At 42.7% G+C, this 23,916-nt stretch overlaps 1 protein-coding gene across 1 annotated transcript; it reads left to right on the top strand.

Annotated features, from left to right (window-relative positions):
• The first annotated feature begins 13,631 nt into the window (after positions 1 to 13,631).
• Positions 13,632 to 15,466, top strand: LOC108297374 (coronin-1B-like). The gene is given in 3 exon segments (XM_037735388.1): positions 13,632 to 14,659; positions 14,662 to 15,035; positions 15,038 to 15,466. Coding segments are annotated over 3 exon segments (1,467 nt in total). The 5' UTR covers positions 13,632 to 13,722; the 3' UTR covers positions 15,194 to 15,466.
• Positions 15,467 to 23,916: the final 8,450 nt, after the last annotated feature.

The following is a 23,916-nucleotide window of genomic DNA, read 5'->3' as shown; positions in this document are numbered from 1 at the left end:
AATGAGAAATGAGTGTAATAGAGAGAGACAGTAATTTAGGTACACTTGGAAATCAGAAATTCACACACACACACACACACACACACACATACACACACACAAGCATACACACAAGCAAATGCATGCACAATTCTCTTGAATATATAGCAGCCCTAGAAAGCTCAGTCCTTTCCAGCTTGGCAATGCCATTGGTATCCAGCACCCCAAAAAGTCACTCTCCCTGAATGCTCCTGGCTAAAATACAGAGGTTCTGCAAATTACTTCTGTAATGGGCAATGGAGAAGAAAAACTGGATGAAATTCAACATAGGAAAAGCCAATTTGAGTACTATAAAATGTTTTCTAATGATGGAGTCTATTAGGTCTTGAAATAATCTCAGCAGGTGAATGTGAAGGCTGTATCAAAAAAAGGACTTAAAAAACAGCAATAAAATTTTTGATTTAAACTGTCAATAGGGTAAATGTCTGCAGCAGGCAAGACACAGGACCCTGAGAACATGACAAGGGTTATAACACTTTTTGAAAACTTATGTGTTAAAAAATAAACCTTACTATTCACTTCTGTGTGCTGGAAAGTAAAGGAAATTTCGGTTTCAAACAACTGTTATTTTCTTTCTATAAAAATCAGTTTAATTTTCAAAAATATGTTTTCCTAATGTAAACAATGCGAGGCAGGATGGTCTGGAACTAAAAAGCAGTGGCCGTGAGTCTGCCGGAATTAGAGTTTGTCTAACACCTCATGTTTAAGTTCAAGAATTTTTGAGTTTCCACCATGAAAGGAAGTTTTGCTAATGACCACACAGTGGGTAAACCAAAGCCCTGCTGCTGCTTCATTAAGATTTTGGCCCTTTTCTTTCTAGGTCTTGCAAGCAATGTGTTCATGTACATAAATGACCACAATCCCATTTGTAAAGAGAAAAGAAAGAAGTTTATTGTATAGAGCACACGGTGGACTTCACCCCTGGGTGGTCCTCTGAGACTTGCATTCTTTCTTTCACAAAAGCAGAAGATGAAGTTTAAGTGCCTTCTTGTGTATCTAACTTAAAAATAACCACTCTCTTGTTCAGAACTAAGTCCTTTTAAGAAAAAAAATGGCTCCTTATTCCTCAGACACCGTCCATGCATGAGGCAATGCACATTTTAAGAGGAAGGTGCTACCGCAATCCTGTGGGCTTTTCTACTTCACAGAATTTACTACTTTTTTGCTAAATGCCTACAGAGGATTGGTGAAGTTCATGCTTTCTCTTTTAAACCTACTGAAACTCTTCAGTTGTGAGAATAGCCTAATGAAAGTAGCCTCTTCATCCTCCTCCTGCACTTGCAGACTGGTCTGGAATGAGTATCTCACATAGGTAGGCATAGCCTCAATGTGTTTGGGGGCTATTTGGATGGAAACAGAAAAGTCTCAGAGTGAGACAGAACTAGTCTAGAGGTAAACAGGCTGCAAATGCTGGCAGCGGTGCCATTCCAAATAAGCCTGCATTCCCTCTTGTCGTCTCACTAATCAATTTTGGCAGGTGACTGTCTTGACTCCTTGGAATATTTATCAAGAAGGACAAATTGTGCTGAATGTCAAGTTTGTCAGAATGACTTTGGTCAGTGGTGGGCTATATAGACAATTGGGCTCATAACCACTTGTTGTGCATGGGAAAGATAACAGTGGACCTAAATAATTTGTGCTTATTTTGAAAAGGCTCCTATTTACTTACTTGACTCTGTTCTATTCTCAACACCCTAGTTCTAGTTCTTTTCATATTCCTCCTGGACTATAAACATTGGCCCCTCATTTATTGCTTTTCTTTGGGTTTTGCTTCTCCAAATTTGTCCTCCAAATTCCTACAAAAATGGGTCTATCTGGAATGCTAATCTGACCTCCATGACACCTCTTCTAATATGGAATTCTCTTCGCGTTATCTGTAGCGTAAAGTCCAAGTTTCTCATTATGAAAAGCTTTTCTTTATATGGCCCTGCACATTGTCTTTCTTCACTTGTTGTAATATAATTCTCCTGTTAGACTGACCTATTTGCAGTTCCTGGAAACTCCTATCCTTGTCAGTACCTTCACACTTTGCCACTTGCTCTTACCTTAAATGTCTGCCTGTTCAAAATTCTGCTCAGGTATCATTTCCTCACTGACCATTTCCCAAAGAGTCAGCCACTGGCTGCTTGGTGCCATGTGTGTATTTTATTATTGTGAATGTCTCACAGTAGTGTAATTATATATGTCTTCCTGTTTCCACATCTACACCAAACAGAAGCAAGAGCCCTATTTATTTTGGCTTACCAATGTTCAGTATAGAATCTGAAATACTGTATTGCTCAAAAATATTTATTTCTGAACTTAATTGGGTCATTATGGCTTTCAGAGAGCTGAAAGAAAATCATCAATATATTACAATAGAAGTGAAAGTCATTTCAAAATCTTTGGGTCTAAAAGCAAAATTTAGTAAAGTATAAAAATGCCTTAAACACTGTGTATTTAGTTAGATATTATGGGAATACCATGATCTGTGTTTGTATGAATAAGGATTCAGACTATGAAGTAGTACAATTTTATATCTTGGACTACTTATATGCATAAAGTTGTAAAACTAAGGACTGAGACAAATGTCTAATAGAATGGTGTGTGTAAAACTTAAAAAGCAGTGAAAGAGAAATATTTTATAAATATTGGCAAAAATGTCTTCATTTTGTAGTAACATATGTTTAATAAAACATTTAATTTACTTTATCAGGACTTTCCTTATGCCCCACATTCCAACAATTACCATCATGTTTTAAAATAAACAAGGCAACTCTTCATAGATTAGAAATGATGGGAAATCCCTGGACAATGAAAAACAGAAGGGATTATGTTAAAACCTGAAGCTCAGGCAAAATCGAATGAGAACCAAGAGGTTTATTCTCCAGCACTAGTGAACCAGACCGGCTCTGAGCTTGGAGCTTCCAAACAAATGGGGTGAAGGGGTGCAGTGGACACTGAGGGTTCCTCCAGCCTTGTCCTCTCTGCCAGCTCAGAATGCCAAGAGCCACAGGTCATCTCGCTTAAGCCTCCTATATCCCTAAGACATGTTTTTATTAGCCCCACATTTAGATACAGGAAACTGAGCTTTGTTCCAGGTAGAGTTGTCCTAGAATCAGAAGGAAGGGCAGTGTGGTACTATAGAGGCAAAGGAGAAAGAGGCTCTCAGGAAGATGCAGATGGCCAGCTGCACCAGGTGCTGTTGAGACAATAAGGTAGTGGAAGGTAGGTTTGGATTTGGTCATTCAACAATTACTTATCATCCTCAAATCAGATTTCAATGGGTTGAGAAATGAATGAGATTTTTTTTTTAATGGCGGAGAATCAAAGTACTATTTTACGATGTTTGGGCAAAGGAAGAATAGAGAATATGGAAGTCAAATATCCAAATGGGCTTAATTTGAAGTTGTTGGTTTTTTTAAAATAAAAGACAATTTAATATATTGTGGCCTACTGTGTTTCTCAGAGCACTCTTCCTTGTGCGTGGCTCAGAATCATGTTCCAAGTGCGTGTGCTCAGACCCTGTCATCCACAAGGTATGGAGGTTCTTTTCCATTTTTTCCTTTCATCATAAATATTCTTCATCGTAGGTGATGAAATTGAGACTTGCAATTGTTGAATGACGGAATAGCGATATATATCTACATCTCTGTAGATATATCTATACCTGTATCTTACATATCTGCATTCCATAATTTATGTGGTTTTATATGTGTATATATGGCATATATTTACAGTATGAGTTTATGTATATGTACATATATATTTACATATATTTCATATGTATGCTAGTTGTGATATTATATGTTGTCATACATTATTTCATGCAATCCTATGAAACATGTATTATTATCTTTTCACGGGTTAAAAACCTGAGCGTCAGAGACATCTCACAAGTACTAAGAAGCAAAGCTTGATTTGAGTTCACTTCTGGCTGATTCCAAAAATAGCAAAATATAATTTCTTCTCAAGTCATTGATACAATTAGACCTCTACTTTGTTGGGACTACAATTTTGAAAGACTGTCTTGGCCTTTTTCTCATCTTCTCATCCTCTCCTCTGGGACTCTCATCCAGCCCTGATATCTACTTGAGTGCTGTATTCCAATAGCGGCCCACTCAGCATCTTTATATGGATGTCTAAGAGGCCTCTCAAACCCAATGTACCCTAAAACGCTCTTGATTTTTGCCTCCAAATTCCCCACAGCACACTTTCCCTGCCTCCATTTTCCTCCTTCAGGGAATAGCTATCTAATAGCTCAATTTCGAAAATGAAGAAGCTGCTTTCAATTCCTTTGTTTCCCTTTTTCCCATAGCTAGTCAATCAATTCCCATAACTAGTGCCATGTTTCAAAAATATTCCCTGGCTTCTCTTCCCTTCTGCTAACTGACCAAATCAGCATGTGTTCTCACCTGAATGAGCGCAGTCACCTCCTACCACCTTTCTCTGTATCCTCACCAAACTTGACAGTGTATTTCCAAAAGGCAGCCAGTTAAATTTTTAAAATAGAAATTAAAATAAAATATAAAAACAGAAATCATACTGTTTCCCTCTTAAGTCCCGGTAATGTCTATTTCACTTATAATAAAATCCACAAGCCTTATGATTTTCAAGGTCCTAAATTATTTGGCCTAAATTCTCCTCTGTCTTCTATACATACCACTCTAACAACCATGACATTTTTCTTTGCAATTTTGTTAGGGATTGCGTAGATCACTTTGGGTAGCACAGACATTCTAACAATATTAATTTTTCCAGTCTGGGAACATGCGCTGTCTTTCCTTTTATCTGTATCTGCTTTAATTTATTTTAACATTGTTTTATACTTTTCAGGAGGGTACAAGTCTTTCACCCCCTTGGCTATACTTATTCCTAAGTATTTTATATTTAATGCTGTTGTAAATAAAATTGTTTTCTTAATTTCCTTTTCAGATATTTCCTTGTTAGTGTATAGAAATGCAACTAATTTTTGTATGTTGATTTTGTATCCAGCAACTTTACTAAATATGTTTATGGCATAGATTGGGTGGTGACGATTTCACAAGTGTATACTTATCTCCAAGCTCATTTAGTTGTATGCATTAAATATGCAGAGATTTTGTATGTCAATCTTACCTCTATAAAGTGGTATAAAAATGAGTACATAGTCCATATACACTAGTACTTTGCAGCAAGGGATAGTTGTTGCTGTTATTGATGATGATTATTATTCCTTCTGATCTTTGTGTGGGTGGTTCTTGATTTTCTTTCAGTTTTCAACTTTCAGAGAGGCATTCTTTGGCAATTCTGTATGTATTTGTCTCACACTGGAATTTCACACTATTTTCTTCCTAATACTGTCTTCATCAGAGACTTTCTTACTTCTCTTAGTTTTTAATTGTCTTCTTCCCCTTTGAATACAAACTCCAGGAGAGCAGTGGCATCGTGTTGTTGCGCCTGTGTTTCCAGTACCTGAGACAGTCTCTAATATGAACTAGGAACTTAATAAATATTTGCTGAGCAATGTGTGAAGCCACAGGCTCCAACTAACACTTAAAGGCTGACGTTGTTAGCTCTGCAGCTCCACTGAGTTCACTAGCTTTGGCTGTAGCTCCATGTATCCATCTACTTTCTGGACATTTTTATATGCATGTTCCCATGTCTCAAATAGTCCACAAGCAAGCCCATAGCCATGCTCCTTCTTCAGCGATTTATTACTCAGTCAACAGCATCTACATGAGAGGGACCTTTCAGCTAAGTGGAAAACTGTCAGCCAGTTTCTCGCAAGGCCATGAAATGATAGCATATACCTGAATATATACATTTCTACCATGTATGTGCCAGTCAGGACTACCTGTTCTCATGTAGTATTACACTTAATATTAACAAATACATATTATTAATACTGTCTTCTTTTCGAGGGACCCGAAGCTCAAAGAGGTCACATAGTACTAAGCATTGGAGTCTGATTTGAGTGCACTTTAGGCTGATTCCAAATATACATAAATATAATTTCTCTTCTAATTAGAATGATACAATTAAATGTTTAGTATCTTGGGAATAAAAAGTTTTGAAGGAATGACTTTTAAATTAATAGTCAGGTTATTTACAGGGAACAGTAAATGAGGATTTAATGAGGGGAATTTATTTTATATAGTTGGAATATAAGCAAAATGATTTGGGGATTAGAAAGTCTTCTAGAACCTTTTTCACATGATTGATTTGATACTAATCAGATATTGATCATTTTGAATTATAATATTATGAATGTGTGTACTTTATTAGCATACAGCTATGCACATGTTTAAGACTATTAAGGAAAGTGACAGGAAATGACCCTAACGCCAATTTCCCTACACCTGAGAAAAGTCCCTAAGAGAACATACGGCTTTCTCTGCTTTTGGCAGACATAAAGAATAGAACCTGCATGTAAAATGGCCAGTCCAGTTTTGAAGTGGTCATAATGTTCATTCCTTTCCTCCTGTAAGAATCAGATAGTAAAAATAATTGAATATTCACATGTGCTGCCACCTATATGAATTACTCTATGTCTGTGAATTAGTTTACCCATCCTATACTAGGTTATATTTCATGACATTGCGTTCCTAAAAAACATTTTAAGGTGAACAAATCCGAAACCACATCATCTGGGAAATTTAGACCTTCAAGTTAACCCAGAAAAACGTAAGTGATGGAAAGTCTACTGGTCATGCGGATTATCTGAGGGGGAGAAAGAGAATTTTGGAGTCTCCTTTTGAAGAGAGAGATTGTGTTAATTTCTTTGTCTATCACACAGGAAGAGATTAAATCGTTATTAAGTAAAAACACTTAGTGGTGTCTCCACACAGGGAAGCTCACATGCTCTTAAAGCACATTTACAACCTTCCCTTAAAAGGATTTGTAACTGTCTTTACTTAGCAGATAGCCATATTCAAGTCAAAGGAAGGAAAAATTCTTTAAGGATTGGAAAAACACTATCTTTCCAATGGCTATTTAGGAATCTTAGACCTCTCTCATAAGATAAAACACAGGTAATCACATAATATGTAGGATGTATTAGCTTTAATTCATTTATAAAAACAAGGTGAAATACTATATCCTCTTGATAATTACACAATCTCGGAAATAACACATGTTCTATTACATGCCAAAGGGGAAACTGAATAATGAAATACCAAATAACAAGCATACACTACTTTTAAAATCATAAAAAATCATTTTTTAAGAGAAAAAAGACATTCTTGCCCAGCATTTGCCATTAACTAGCTGTGACAGGTGAATCTTTAACCTTCACAGGCTTCAGTTTCCTCTGTCAAGTAAATCAGATGTGGATCTATAGACTTCTTATGGCTCCTACGCACCATGTCAAAGTTCTCTTCATTTCAATTCTCTTTTGTCCAGATACAATGTAATTGTTTTTAATCCATATGTGCTTTTCCATTATTTCAAGTTCCCATCTATAATATTTCTTATTGTGCCTTGATTACTAATAATTCTTTTATATTTAAGGGACAACTCTATCCATCTTATAAATGTACAACTTTTTTTTTCTCTAACAAGCTTTCTACAGCAAATTCCAATATGGTAAATCCTGCATGTTCTGCACATGTATCCCAGAACCTAAAGTGGAATTCCTGCATGTTCTGCACATGTGCCCCAGAATCTAAAGTGCAATAACATATATATTTACTATATATAAAATAATATATATAATAAATATATATATTTATTGTATATTTATAGAATAATATATAGTATAAATATTCATATTTGTGATATTTATTATATATATTATTATACATAATTATTTATTATATATAATATATATAATAGATGCATATATTATTATATAAATATACATATATATATAATATATATAATTATATATATAACATATATATCATATATACAATTATATATATATGTATATATCTGGCATTCCTCCCCATGTTATCCCTCCCCAAACTCCCTACCCTCTGCTGTCCCTCCCATAGTCCCCCCAACAAACCCCAGTGTGTAATGTTCCCCTCCCTGTGTCCATGTGTTTTCCTTGTTCAACATCTGCCTATGAGTGAGAACATGTGGTGTTTGATTTTCTGTTCTTGTGTCAGTTTGCTGAGAACGATGGTTTCCAGATACATCCATGCACCTACAAAGGACACGAACTCATCATTTTTTATGGTTACATAGTATTTCATGCTGTATATGTGCCACATTTTCCTTATCCAGTCTATCATCAATGGGCATTTGGGTTGCTTCCAGGTCTTTGCTATTGTAAACAGTGCTGCAAAGAACATACATGTGCGGTATCTTTATAATAGAACAATTTATAATTCTTTGCATACATACCCAGTAATGGGATTGCTGGGTCAAATGGAATTTCTATTGCTAGGTCCTTGAGGAATCGCCACACTGTCTTCCACAATGATTGAACTAATTTACACTCCCAAAACTCTGTAGAAATTTTCCTATTTCTCCACATCCTGTCCAGCATCTGCTGTCTCCAGATTTTTTAATGATCACCATTCTAACTGGTGTGAGATGGTATCTCAATGTGGTTTTGATCTGCATTTGGCTAATGTCCAGTGATGATGAGCATTTTTTCATATGTTTTTTGGCCTTATATATGTCTTGTTTTGAAAAGTGACTGTTCATGTCCTTTTCCCACTTTTCAATGGGTTTTTTTCTTGTAAATATGTTTTAGTTCTTTGTAGATTCTGGATATTAGCCCTTTGTCAGATGGGTAGTTAGCAAAATTTTTTCCCATTCTGTTGGTTGCTGGTTCACTCTAATGATAGTTTCTTTTGCTGTACAGAAGCTCTGGAGTTTAATTAGATCCCATTTGTCTATTTTGGGTTTGTTGTCAATGCTTTTGGTGTTGTAGTCATAAAGTCCTTGCCTATGCCTATGTCCTGAATGGTTTTGCCTAGATTTTCTTCTAAGGTTTTTATGGTGTTGGGTCTTATGTTTAAGACTTTAATCCATCTGGAGTTAATTTTAGTGTAAGGTGTCAGGAAGGAGTCCAGTTTCTGCTTTCTGCACATGGCTAGCCAGTTTTCCCAACACCATTTATTAAACAGGGACTCCTTTCCCCATTGCTTGTTTTTTCAGGTTTGTCAATGATCAGATGGTTGTTTTTGTTGCCCAGGCTGGAGTGCAATGGTGCTCACTGCAGCCTCCCAGTCTCAAGTGATTTTCCTGTCTCAACCTCCCAAGTAGTTGGGACTACAGCATGTGCCACCATGCCTGGCTAATTTTTTGTATTTTTAGTAGAGATGAGATTTCACTGTGTTAGCCAGGATGGTCTCGATCTCCTGACCTTGTGATCCACCTGCCTCAGCCTCCCAAAGTACTAGGATTACAGGTGTAAGCCATCACACCTGGCTTTACATAACTTTTTTTAATGTCACACAGCAGAGACAAATTTGAAGCTAGGCTGTCTGGTGCCGGGGCCAGATCTCTTTTATCCACCACATCATGATGTGTGGTCACTATACTAGACAATGGTCATAACATGACATAAGGGTCAAGTGGTCAGGAAAGTGCATACTTTTAAGTGAAACGTGTCTGAAGTGCATTGCCCACTCTGCCTTGCCAGATGCAGTCAGACTGAAGAAGCAGCAAACTCTAGGAGGCAAACACGTGAGAAGGCCAGCTGAATGCAGTGGGTGGGGAGTTTGTTGCTCTGTGGGACACCTGAGACACACTCTTCTCCTCACCGAACACTGATGGCCATGGAAGCTTTATTATTACTTAAGTTCTGGGGTAAATGTACAAGATGTGCAGTTACCTTGTTATACAGGTAAATGTGTGCCATGGTGGTTTGCTGCACCTACCAATCAATCCATCACCTAGGTATTAAGCCTGGCCTGCATTAACTATTTTTCCTGATGTTCTTCTCCCACCACCCACCCTCCTCGACAGACCCAGTGTTGCTCCCATCCCTGTGTCCATGTGTTCTCATTGTTCAGCTCCCATTGATAAGTGTTTGTTTTTCTGTTCCTGCATTAGTTTGCTAAGGATAATGGCTTCCAACATCAAGTGATTCATAGTCACCTAACTTCAGAGAGGAAAACTGATTCTATTGAACTCTCTCCTGACTCCTAATATGTTGAGAGGTAGTGAGCCTGAATTTCACCTCTTAATTTGCACGGTACAGGTAGATAATCTCACTAAAATGACACAATTCATTCAAACACTGACAACTTTAGTTTAATCCCAAGATTTTAAGTGATGATCTTCTAAACCAGGAGACACACAGGACACATCAAACTCATAGCAGGGAAATATTCCTGCTAACCTCTAGCCCGTGATCCATCTACTACATTCACTGTGGCAGAATCTCATAAACTAACTCAGGGAAAAACTGAGTTAGCTTATGAAAAAACTAGCATAGCTGCTACAGATTTCTAGATTCTCTTCTTAGGTCATATCTCTTGCACCATCAATAACCCAATAACAGCTTAGTATTTATTTGAATGCCCCACGGCATGTGCAGAGGGCCCAGGGATGTCTTTAGCATGTTAAGAAATGACATTAGTAATCATGGCCATACGTCTCATACCACCTATTGACTCTGGTATTATGTGCTTGGTACTGCGGTCAGTGTTTAGACACCTTAACAGGGTGATTTGGTAATGGTTAGTAAGCTGTTAAGCTGGGTCACTGAATGCGATTTTAACTGTACTTTTCATCATGGTGGCATTAGAAGGATGTTCGGCGGCACAGGCCTGGAGGGAGACACCAGCGGCCTTCCTCTGACCTGTGCCTCCTCACTCTGCTCACCTGATCTAGGAGCTGCCTGTTTGTTTGTTATCAGACCATCAGGTGATCTGTGGATCTGCAGCACATGACACCTGGGGCGATGAACTTCACTTTATACCACCCCGTGCTTTGGCTCAAGATCCACCCCTTTAACCTATTCCTCAGGGGTCTGTTCAGTTATTCTGAGAAATGTTGTCCCTCAAAGAAAAAATTGCTGGCACTCCAACATCATCTGTACCTATTGGAGGGGACTGAGCATGTTTGCAGAAACAAGATCTCTAAATCCTAGCAGAGTGTAGTACGTGCTTAACAAATACAAGTCACAGCTCAGAGAAACACAGGTCCTCCCTATGTGGGCCACACATTGGGTTAGAGACTGCTTTTACAAAAACCCTGCAATGGGATTGTTTCAATATGAGATAATAGGAGACACAATGAAGGTTTAATCTGGGAAGGAAACAGTGGTATGGAGGAGAAGCTGCCTGACTTTGGATAATATTTACAATGTAGAATCAGAATGTGCTGCTTCATTGGACATAGGGTATAAGAGAAAAGGAGGAGTAGAAAATGACTCCAGGGTGTTTGGTCTCAGCAGCTGGAAGGACATCGTTGTCATTTACCGAGAGGAGGAAAATGAAATAAGGAATGAGTTGTTTGGTTCTGGGAGCGGGGGGAGGAGGGATCATCAGTTGAGGTTTATTCACAAATTAGAGATGCCCAGTAGATTGCCAAGTAGAGATACTGGTGATGCTGAGTGCTCAGCTGGGTAAACAAGTCCTGAATCAGAGGGGCAGATCTGGATTACAGAGAACCAGAAGCAGCAGCTACAGAATGAGAAAGGAAAGAAAAGGCTAGTGTGTACACAGGGACACAGCATGTGGAATGGCAGACACTGGAGACTCGGAAGGAGCCGGGTGGGAGGAAGATGGATGATGAAATATTACGTATTGGGTACAGCGTTCATTATTTGGGTGATGACTATACTAAAAGCTCAAGCTTCAGCATTATGCCATATATTCATGTAACAAAATTACACTTGCGCCACTTAAATTTATACAAATACAGCAAAAGGATAGTGCCCTCAGCACCAAACCAAGGGTTTCAAGAAAGAGACAGTGATCACGTGACGCTTTGTGATATGCAGATGTTGGATAAAATGGGGACCAGATTAACCCCTGAGTTTGGCAATGGAAGACATGATGTCCCTGACAAGGCCAGTGTCAGGTGGATGGTGGACAGGTTGTGGCAAATTAAAGGGAAAAAGAAAAGGGAAGGAGTGGGAACAGGAGCAGGAGGCAGATGTTTCAGGGTTCCACTCTTAAAGGAGGCCACAGAAATGGGACACTAGCTAGAAGGAAGCATGGGTGTAAGAAGGACTTTTGCCTTAAGCACAGGAGGCTTTAGAGCATGCTTATATGCTGGTGGAAATGATCTAACATATTAGGTAAATACAGGAGGCAGGACAGTAAAAATCACAATTCCTGAAGCAATAAACTTAGGCACGTGTCTCTAACAAATGGAACATGCTTGTTATTTGGAGACATGGAGTAATTCAATCTTAGGAAAATTATAAATTGAGATAATTGGCAAGCAATGCTTTTTAGCAAAAAGGCCGAATTACCAAATTAAGCATGTGTGCAAGTTGCTTTTCTCCTTCAAAATGAAAATAGCTATATTGAGCTGGAAGTGAAAATGCAGGCCATAATAACTTAATTTAAATATATTATTGATTAGGAAAACCTGAATGAGAAAATGCCTTTTTAAAGGCATTACACTGCTGATGTCTGAGTAAGATCATGGAAGCATAATTCTAATATTTTATGACTTTGAACGCAAATGAATTTTGAGCATTTGAGAACATGGCAGGCGTGTGCTGGGACAGGCAAAGGAACATGCTCACAGGCCATCTAAGATCAGAGGCCACGGCTGCTGCAATCTGAAATCCATTTTTGAGGTCATGCTTCCTGGAGGCTGATTTTGGACCACGACCAAACAGGCAGGGAGACAGAGGCAGGCCCATTCCTGGGACACATGGGCTTTGATGGCTGTCTCTGGTGAGGATTCCCTCATGGAATCCTCCATCAGCCAAACCTTCCATCAGCTGCTTTGTGGTCTGGGATTTGCCCTCTCATTTTGTCTTCCTCTTCTCACTTGGGGGCCTGATTTGTATTGAAGCTGTTGCCTCTCCCAGCCTCTTCTAGCTCCCTCCCTATTTTATGTCATGGGTGTTTCTGCTAATAAAATATTTACAACATTATTCACATCTGTGCATCTGCCTCTTGGAGGATCCAGACTAACACAGGTGGTACCAGGAGTGGCTTAGCAAGGTAAGATAGGATTTGGGAGGGGCTCCCCCCCTTCACAGCAGGTAAAGAGAGTGCCATCGTGGTTTGTGGATGGGACATGGATAGCCTCAGCACAAGACTGCAGACCAAGTTCTAAACATGTAATTTATGGTGAACTGGGAAATCATCCTGGTGGAGAGAAATGCTGTGGCAGGTGCAGGGATGCAGGCATTTGAAAAATACAGGGGTGGGGGTGGAAGAGTTCCTGTAAGACAGAAGAGTTGGCTGGATGCTGGCAAGTTGTATTAACTTGCAGAGGATAATAAGAGACTGAGGCTATTAACAAGAAATGAATGTCTCTGAAAATCCAGCGCACCTCTGTGGTCATTTTCCAAGACAAGGACAGACACAAGTAAAACAGCAGGCTGGAGACTGTAAGAGTCTCTGAGGCTGTGATGCATAGCCAGGGCAGGCTGGTTATGGGAGGTTAGAGCACTGGTGGGAGAAATCTGGGAGGCAGTAATCTGGGGTAAGAGCTATCTGGGTGGACGACGCCGGTGATGTTGACCCTGCAACTCCTCAAGGATGCTTGGCTGCTTCCCAGAGGCCGGGATCCGGAGCCGCCGGAGTCGGTGCCGCAGCCTTCGGTGCCGCAGCCTCCGGCGCCCCCGACATGTCCTTACGCAAAGTGGTCCAGCAGAGCAAATTCCTCCGTGCGTTCGGGCAGCCGGTCAAGAACGACCAGAGCTATGAGGGCATTCGCGTGTCCCATGTTACCTGGGACAGCACCTTCTGCGCCGTCAACCCCAAGTTCCTGGCGGTGGTTGTGGAAGCCAGTGGTGGGGGTGCCTTTCTGGCGCTCCCCCTACGCACGACTGGCGGAACTGACAAGGCCTACCCGACGGTGTGCGGGCACAAGGGGCCTGTCCTGGACATCGACTGGTGTCCCCACAACGACGAAGTCATCGCCAGCGGCTCAGAGGACTGCACGGTCGTGGTGTGGCAGATCCCAGAGAACGGGCTGACCTCCCCGCTGACGGAGCTGGTGGCGGTACTAGAGGGGCACACCAAGCGAGTGGGCATCATCGCCTGGCACCCAACAGCCCGCAATGTGCTGCTCGGTGCAGGCTTCGACAACGTGGTACTCATCTGGAATGTCGGCACGGAGGAGGAGCTGTACCGCCTGGATGGCCTGCACCCTGACCTCATCTACAACGTCAGCTGGAACCGCAGCGGCAGCCTGTTCTGCTCAGCATGCAAGGACAACAGCGTGCGCACCATCGACCCCAGCCGGGGCGCCCTGGTGACAGAGCGGGAGAAGGCTCACGAGGGTGCCCAGCCCATGCGGGCCATCTTCCTGGCCGACGGCAAGGCGTTCACCACAGGCTTCAGCCGAATGAGTGAGCGGCAGCTGGCGCTCTGGGACCCCAAAAACCTCGAGGAGCCCACGGCCCTGCAGGAACTGGACTCGAGCAACGGGGCCCTGCTGCCCTTCTACGACCCCGACACCAGCGTGGTCTATGTCTGCGGCAAGGATGACTCCAGCAACCGGTACTTTGAGATCACCGAGGAGCCCCCCTACATCCACTTCCTGAACACATTCACCAGCAAGGACCCCAGCGGGGCATGGGCAGCATGCCCAAGCAGGGCCTGGAGGTCAGCAAGTGCGAGATCGCCTGGTTCTACAAACTGCATGAGCGCAAGCGTGAGCCCATTGTCATGACTGTGCCAAGAAAGTCGGACCTCTCCCAGGATGATCTGTACCTGGACACAGCCGGACCCGAGGCAGCCCTGGAGGCTAAGGAGTGGGTGAGCGTGCAGGACGCTGACCCCATCCTCATCTCTCTGCGGGAGGCCTACATGCCCAGCAAGCAGCGGGACCTGAAGATCAGCCGGCGCAACGTGCCGTCTGACAGCCTGCCCACCGTGGCCCCGGGCTCCTCCCACCTGGGGGCCCCTGCATCTGCCACCACTGCTGCTGATGCCCCCCCCCCCGTGGTAGCCTGGCCAGAGCCGGGGAGGCTGGGAAGCTGGAGGAGCTGATGCAGGAGCTGCGGGCCCCGAGGGTGCTGGTCAAGGGGCAGGGGGAGCGCATCTGCCTCCTGGAGGAAAAGCTGGGCCGCATGGAGAACGGGGATGCCTAGGGCCACAGCCATGTGCCAGCTTCATCTCCTCCGCCCCCTTCCCACTCAGCTTCTGCTGGCTGGCTGGCTGCCCAGGGCCTCTGAGGCAGCAGGGGTCAGTTCCTACCCCGATGCATCCCAGGCCCTGGCCGAAGCCACCACCCAGCTTTCTTCATTGTTGCTGTGGAGGATTTCTATGCCCAGGCTAGCTCCTCGACCTCTGAGGGACCATCTCCCTCAACACGGCCCAGACCTCCCACCCCAGAGGAAGCGGGAGGCTGGACTCTATATTTTCATTCCTAAATAAAATTCTCTTAAAAAAAAAAAAGGATGCTTGGCTTACAGAGGTGGCCCATGCCACCCTACCAAGTGACCAAGTGTCAGCCCTCCTGCTATGCTGAGAGGGCTGCAGAAGATCCTCTCACTCGAGGCAATGGGAGTCTCACTCAGCAAGTTCCTTGACTGCTCTCCAAGCTGAAGGACAACAGACAGGTTAAATACTAGCATACCCTCGCTGGAGACGTTCTGGGCCTGATAGGAGAAAAACGGACTCTGTTCTTACAGGTTTGCAAAATGTAGTAGGCATATACCCCTAGGATTGGATATGACGATGGTTAATCAAAAGGATCACATATAAGGATATATATGGTCCATCAAATGGACCATATATGGTCCAAAAGGATATATGTGTATATATATATATCTCTCTCTCTCCACCAAATCAATGAATTATTATGTATGCATATATTGATGCATATATATATATATATATATGCATACATAATAATTCATTTATTTGAGAGTACTTTATCAGGACATCAGAGTTAACATCCCAGCAAGGACCCCAAGAGATGGGGCAAATTGATGCTGGGGTGACTCTTAAAAGTCTAAAGATAATGATGGCCAGCTCTTGGGGAAGTAGAAATGACACAGTTATTGTGGAGTTGGTAGAGAAAGGAACAATGAGATTGAGGAAGAAGGTCATGCCAAAATGCATGGCTATGTAAAGCCAGAAGGTGCACTGGAGGACAGTGTTCCAAGAGAGGACTCAGATGACTCAGTCTCACCCAAACCTATCAGGGATGTGAGGATGAGAAGGGCACAGCATCCTCAGGAAATTTGTTGGTGACTCTCCTGTGCAGGCAGGCCAGGAATGAATGTAAGAGTGGCAGGCACAGGGCTGGGCTCATTGACATTGATGGGGTGATGGGGTCTTGAAGTAATGGTCTCCCAGCAGTGGGATGCTGGAAGGCAGGAAGCAGAAAATACTGTAATGGCCAGCAAGACTGATCCACTGGAGATTGGGAGTTTCCCACTCCCTCCACTCTGAACTCTGCAGGGTGTAGGTCTTGGTCTCCAAATGGAGCACAGAGTTACCAGGGGCCATAGCAAGGGCCCCACTGAATTGCAAGCGATGGCTGCCTCTAGGGCATTTGGGAGACCTGCCCAGAGACCAGCAGACAAGAAGTCGCCACAGTGATAATAACCGACCCTAACTAGTGGAAGTATGTGGGAATGTTTTTACAAAATGCAGGCAGAGAGAAACAGAAGAGGAACCCAGGTGACCCTCTGGCCCCTCCCCACATGTCCTTGTCCCATTGTGACAATGGATGGACATGGGATGTGATTCTGGACTGGGAAGGGCACAACTATGAGGTGTTAAGGAGCCTCAAAATGCAAATTTGGATACAAAATCCAGACAAAGAAAGCCAACTAGATGTGCAGAGGTGATATCTGACAGTGAGGATAATTCATAGACTAAGGAGGCCGGGGCAGGGAGGATGAGTGTTGTGTGGCCCTGAGATCAGCTGCAACTGTGGTTCTTCCCACTAATCTCCTTCTGAGTTTTTCAGGAAGAAAAGCCCATAGGAAACAGAGGAACTGCTCCTCCAAGCTGCGTGGAGAAGTAAATCGGCTCAGGGCAAGAGGTGGACTGTGGTCGCCATCGGAATGCACCTGGCCGACCTCCAGTGGCAGGGAATGTAACTGACCTGGGACTTGAGCCGCTTGATCTGAGTTCCACGTGGCATTGTACAGAGGACACTCCTGTCCCACAGGCTGCTCCCACCCAGTGACTGACTGTGGTAGTTTTACTAAGGCTGGACCATTCCTGGGAGACATGGGGTTCCTCCAATGATGATGCAGCCCAAGGACTCCCCGAGGGCCTTGCACAGTGATCCTGGGTCCTGGACACTTCACACCACCCTTTCTTTCCTCTCTCCCTCACCTGTGATCAGACTTGCATTGAGGTCTGATGGCTCCTTGAGGGTCACTCACAGGAGTTTCCACCATGAAAATCCTTGTGTGCTTAATCCTGTCCCAGCAGCAGCTTCTCAGAGGGCCCCAACTCACACAGGCAGCATTCATTTAACTCAGTATGACTTGTGCTGCAAAGTGAAGCAAAAGCAGCTTCAGCAACTCATCCAAGGTGGGTGGATCACTTGAGCTTAGGAGTTCAAGACCAGCCTGGGCAAAATGGCCAAATCTCATCTCTATGAAAAATACAGTTACATTTCTTTCAACGAGCTACAGAGTTGGGGCTAGTTTGCTCCAGTCATGGAGATATGTACTGCCCACCATATTGTGCCAAGTACGATGCCAGGATGTGAGAATGTAGAGATTAACTAATTCTCCTTCTTCTGCAAAGGAGCCCACTCTCTCCTGGGGTTGTAGGATGGCATATCTGCTAGGTATGGTCAGAAGGGATGAGCCGTGGAGCTCAGGTAGGTCTAACGCCTCCAGATCTGGAGAAAAATTAGCTATTCCAGCATTCCAATTTTGTGTGCTATCCTTAGCTGGACAGAGGTTCTGCTCTGTGCCCAGCAGACCCAGCCTCATCAGTGGATGCAGCACCTGCAGGAACTGCACTCCTGGCAATTTCTAGCGGCTGCACTGTCACAGCACACAGTATTTCTCACAAGATCCCTCTCCTTACCCATAGCAGGGATGGACACCCTTCTGTGTATGAGCTGTTTCCTGATTAGGATTGGAGGAAGGCGAAGGACTGTGCAGCAGCAATGTGAGAAGACGCTGCCATCTGCCTTTTACGACCCTTTGATCTTCCTATCACACCTGCCATCCTTTGGCATATCTAGGGAAGAGTCAGCTTTCTTTAGGCACAAAGAAAATTAAAGGGAAATAGTACTTTGAACTTGAGTGGTGCTCAGATCTGTATACCAATGTGTGATGATAGATGGAAACCTATCTTAATATCTGCATTCACACCTATGCATTAGCTGAAGACAAATCGGTAACAATGGCATAATTGTACTATACTAGCGGAGAACAGCAAAAACTTAACAGGAATGCCCTGAACCCTCAGATGACCTGCGTAAGTTTTCCAAGGCATCTGTATCGAAATACTACAGATGTAGCTAAAACAAGAGAAATTTATTTTTCACAGTTCAAGATCAGGGTGTCAGCAGGGTTGGTTTCTCCTGAGGCCCCTCTCTTTGGATTATAGGTGCCATCTTTTCTTGTGTCCTTACACAGCCTTTTCTCTGTGTGTGTCTGTGCCCTGATCTCCTCTTCTTATAAGAACACCAGTCCTATTGGATTAGGACTCACCCTAATTAACTCATTTTAATTTAGAATCTCTCTAAAGACCCTAACTCCAAATACAGTTACATTCTGAAGTATTGGAGTTTAGGACATTAATATTAAAATTTTGGGTGAACACAATTCTGTCCATCATATCTTTGTTGTCATTGAATTTTAGGAGAAATAAACCACATTAATTTTTTTATTTTGTTAAGTATCCATCAAAAATATAATTTTTAAAACCGTTACAATCTCTGTTATTGTATCAAGACAAAATAAACTCAGTATTTCACCCTACATGGCTTGCAAAGGTTCTGTAACCCACCCGAACCTAAAAGAAGATTAGGGGGGCGTGTTTTGCACATCAGCCCTTCTGAGCAGTAAAAGAATGAGCGGCATACAGTTTCCTGAGTAGAGGGTGTCCTGCTGTATCTAGGGAGTGTCCTGCCATATCTTGAGAAAGAGTCACTTAGGGAGTGGGGTGGTGATATGGTATGACTGTGTTCACACCTAAAACTCACCTTGAATTTTAATAATCCCCACCTGTCAAGGGCGGGACCAGGTAGAGATAATTGAATGATGAGGATGATTTTTCCCATGCTGTTCTCCCGATAGTGAGTGAATTCTCATGAGACTGGATGGTTTAGAAGGGGCTTCCCCCTTCATTCAGCACTCATCCTCTCTCCTGCTGCCCTGTGAAGAAGTACCTTCCGCCATGACTGTAAGTTTCCTGTGGCCTCCCTAGCCATGTGGAACTATAAGTCAATTAAACCTTTTCTCTTTGTCCACTACCCACTATGGGGCATGTCTTTATTAGTGGCATGAGAACTGACTAATACACGTGGGGGGCAGGAGGCTGCAGTGGCCAGGTCCCTTTCTACACATTCTTTTCCATTTTTGTGCCATCATCACAAATATCCTAAATGGCAGCCATCTGTCTCTGCCCACCACCATGCCCATAAAACATGGAGAGCATTCGTTGAGTTATTAAATCAGAAAAACGAACTTCAAAACTTCAAGGTTTTTAACAACATAAGCCATTTCGTTTCTTCACAAAGTCAGGGCCACATCATAGTATTCCAAGTCGTATAATAAATCTGTATCCTGTGTTTGGTCCTCAGCTAAATTCTCTAGAGAATTAGTCCATCTCTAAGCCATAGCAGCAGGATGGTCATATGATTTAGGTGAGAAAACTAGGCCACATTGTAGAAAGCAGATTTTTCCCTTTCTAGGGACAATTTCCTAGGACAACTAGGAAATTGGCTCTGAAACTGGCTGAAAGCAAGCCTGGTACCTGCTTAGTGATGGTATCACAGGTGTTTGCGTATGTCCAAGCCTATCAAACTTTACATATTAAATATGTGCTGTTATTTGCATACCAACTGTACCTCAAAAACACTGCTAAAAAAAGAAAATATATGGTTCAGGAGGACACACAGAAAAACATATAGTTACACACAGAGACACAAATACAGCTACACAGAGCCACACACGCCTATCGTATTTTGTATAATAATCTATTTTTAACACCTTTGCAAATAAATCAACAATTTAAATACTTTGGAGGCTCCAGAGGATGTAGGCTGCTGCCAGGTAACTCTGAAATCGAACACTGCTCTACCTGGATGATGAGACAGGCTTCTTTGAGACGCTTTCTGGGAAGGGTTCTCAGGGTGGAGGGGGGAATAGAATAGGGGGTTTTTCAGTGAGGAAGTGGCTCCCAGCTCTGGACTTCCTGGCTGGTCCTGACTCTTTCATTTAACCTCTAGGTTAGGAAAGAGCGCAAGAGTGGACAGCCTATCTGGAAACAAATAAGTTACTATCTGCTCATTATGCCGTGGCCAAAATATGAATACAGTGGTTTGAATTTTGTTGTTTAAAAAAATGAAGACAGAATCAAACTGGAGAAGAGGAGGAAAAAAACAAAAAGAGTGGGAAAGGATGGAATGTGTCTTGCATTTTAAACTGCAGGGACAGCCTTAGACGGTTTCCAAAATTAGACCCCAGTGACTGCCTGTGGTTTGACGACATTTTTTTCAATCTCCATGGATCATAAAAGTTCAGGAAGGTTTTGATACATTAAGGAATGTCACAGAAGACCATAAAGTCCATAGTGGACAGAGGTCAGTCCCATGTGGCTAGGGCCCTCGTTTTCTACCTTTGACTACAGCACTAAGGACAATTAAAAAAAAAAAAAAAAAAAAAAAGACACAGTCATCTTTCTTGTTTTTAAAAACCTACTTACAAAATTTCTTCTCATTTGTGAAGAGACCTTTTATAACTGTTGACAGCTGATGTGATACCTCGATTCTTGTCTTCTTGATTTAAAAGAATTTAAACAAGAGACACACAGCAAAGGAGGTGTGGCATAGGGTAATTTAATTAAAAAGAAAAAGAAGATTCTGAAAGTTAGATGCAGAATAGACAGAATGTCCTGAGTGGGGATTCAGGGATGTCTGCCTGCGAGGATGAGGCAGCAGAGACTGGCCCTAGGGAGATTCTCTTTATGGAAGTCTTACCTCACGTTATTCCTCAGCAGGTGGGAAAGGGCATTGCCAGGAAGCATATTTTGGGTGCATATACACAGTAGCTGTACACGCTTCTGGGTGCATATACACAGTAGTTATACACGCTTTTTCATACATTGCATGTCTCATTAGCATCTTTTAATTAATTAATTTATTTTTTAGATAGAGTTTTGCTCTTCTTGCCCATGCTAGACTGTAATGGCGCGATCTCGGCTCACTGCAACCCCCACCTCCCAGATTCCAGCAAATCTCCTGCCTCAGCCTCCAAAATATCTGGGATTACAGGTGTGCACCAACAGGCCCGGCTAATTTGTATTTTTAGTAGAAATGGTGTTTCACCATATTGGTCAGGCTGGCCTCAAACTCCCGACCTCAGGTGATCCACCTCACCTTATCTTCCCAAAGTGCTGGGATTACAGGCCTCAGCCACCATGCCTGATCTCATTAGCATCTTAAATCTCCAACCAGGGGCATGTTTTTTGCAATTATAATGATCAAAGGGTCTGTTTGAGGACAGGTAAAATCAAAGTGTACCTGCTCTCCACAGGGAGCGTCCCTACTGAAGACAGCTTCTATTAAATGAGCTCAATTACAATGCGAATGACGAGCCTTATTGTGTTGATTGTAGCTAGGTCACCGCAGTTGCTGTGTCCGAAAACACAGTCACTTCCTTGACTACCTATCCTGCCCCATTATCAGTGAGACTTTTGGGAGATGCTTGGCTTGTCCCTTGCCACTGTTCGAGGACTCCCTGGGCTTCTCAGGCTCTGTGACTTTCCATGTTTTCCCCTAATGTCCGGGAGCCTCGTGCAGAACGTCATCCACAGCTGTGCCTCCTTGGCAGGTTTCGGTTTCCAGACACCTTCTCTTTCTAATGTCACATTAAACCTCCGAGAAAAACAAAGAACACCACTGGCTAGATGCCCAAACAGTGAATTTCAGCAAACTAAAACTTGGATAGCAGGGAGAATTCACACCGCCATCAGTAATTAGAATACTGGGATGTAACAATGACAAGGACTAGCTTATCACCCAGCATTTACCCCACGCCAGGGACTGTGCTGCTGGCTGAGTGCTGACCATCCTCACACTCACAGAAGCCTGGCTGAAGTAGGGATCGTTGTTATTTGTTTCACAGATGGAAGGGACTGAAACATAATACCAAAGTGAGTATTCTGTCTCAATCATGTATTTCAAACACGTTTCACCAGGGAAATATCTCCTCATTAGAGAGACCTGAAATCAAGAGCTAAGTGAGGAGATTGAATGCATCTTTCCGGAAGGGAAAGGAAAAGCCCTCCTCTTGTCCCTAATCAGAAGTTCCCTGCTAGATGGCCGCTGCAAGCTGTTTAAGTGATTCATGTAAGCATTGCAACGGACGATGTGAAATTCAAATGCATGGGTTGTCTGGGGAAATAACACTTCAAAAGAGACCACAAAAGACTATTTCAGTATGGAACTGTTGGTATGCATTTTAGGCCTTGGCCACAGCTGGTTTTGAACACAGTCTTTTTTTCTTTCCATTACTTTATTTTTTGAGTCACAAAAATATAATTCTTTTTAATTCAGTGCAATACAGATTTCAGAGGTAGGCCCTACTATAAATAACAGCTTAATAATTTTTTAAAATTATACTTTAAGTTCTGGGGTACATGTACAGAATGTGCAGGTTTGTTACATAGGTATACACATGCCATGGTGGTTTGCTCCATTCATCCCCCTGTCATTTACATTAGGTATTTCTCCTAATGTTAGCCCTCCCCAATCCCCCCACCCCCTGCTATCCCTCCCCTAGCCCCCACTGCCCCCGACAGGCTCTGGTGTGTGATGTTTCCCTCCCCATGTCCATGTGAACATAGTCTTTATACCCTTTTGAATCCTACCCCAGACCTTCTGTCCACACAGCAACAGCTTTGGAAAGAGCCTGGGATGCCAGATGACCCAGGGAACAGTGAAAAGGCACCGTGAATCTACTTTCAAAACCTGACTCAGGAATCCCACTCCCTCTCTCAGCCACCTACTCAGCAAACTGAAGGGAGCTTTTCAGATATTTCCATTAGATTCGGATTTCTCTCACCTTTCATTAGAATTGAGAAAATGAAAGCCAACTTGCAAAGGACACAGGCATGTTTGACGCAAAGGCATAATTTAGGTTTCAAAATAACTTTAAGAAGGCCATAGAAAAAAGACTTTGGTTCCAGCAAGGTAGTCTGAGCAGTAGTAAGCTCTCATGAATAACATTAATCACATAATTTGCCTGGTTTAAGTATAATTAAGTTAAATGACAAGAAACTAACAAATGCCATTGGGGTTCTGCAATCGCCAGGAGATCCATACGAGTTAGTAGAAACCTAATAGCTGGCTACAAATCTATGTCAGATGCAAGAAAGAGTGGCTTTGCTTTACATCTAGAGCAGTAGTCCATAAACATCATTAATAGTAAGCTCCCATAACAGTGCGCTCCCACAGTAAGAAATGCGTGGGTGGAGCCCGGGCGCGGTGGCTCACGCCTGTAATCCCAGCACTTTGGGAGGCCGAGGTGGGTGGATCATGAGGTCAAGAGATCGAGACCATCCTGGTCAACATAGTGAAACCCCGTCTCTACTAAAAATACAAAAAATCAGCTGGGCATGGTGGCGCATGCCTGTAATCCCAGCTACTCAGGAGGCTGAGGCA

The sequence above is a fragment of the Cebus imitator genome, unplaced genomic scaffold (assembly GCF_001604975.1).
Source record: "Cebus imitator isolate Cc_AM_T3 unplaced genomic scaffold, Cebus_imitator-1.0 Scaffold794, whole genome shotgun sequence".
NCBI classification, from domain to species: domain Eukaryota; kingdom Metazoa; phylum Chordata; class Mammalia; order Primates; family Cebidae; genus Cebus; species Cebus imitator.
The sequence above is the reverse complement of the archived record's forward strand: the minus strand, read 5'-3'. Positions and strand labels throughout refer to the sequence as shown.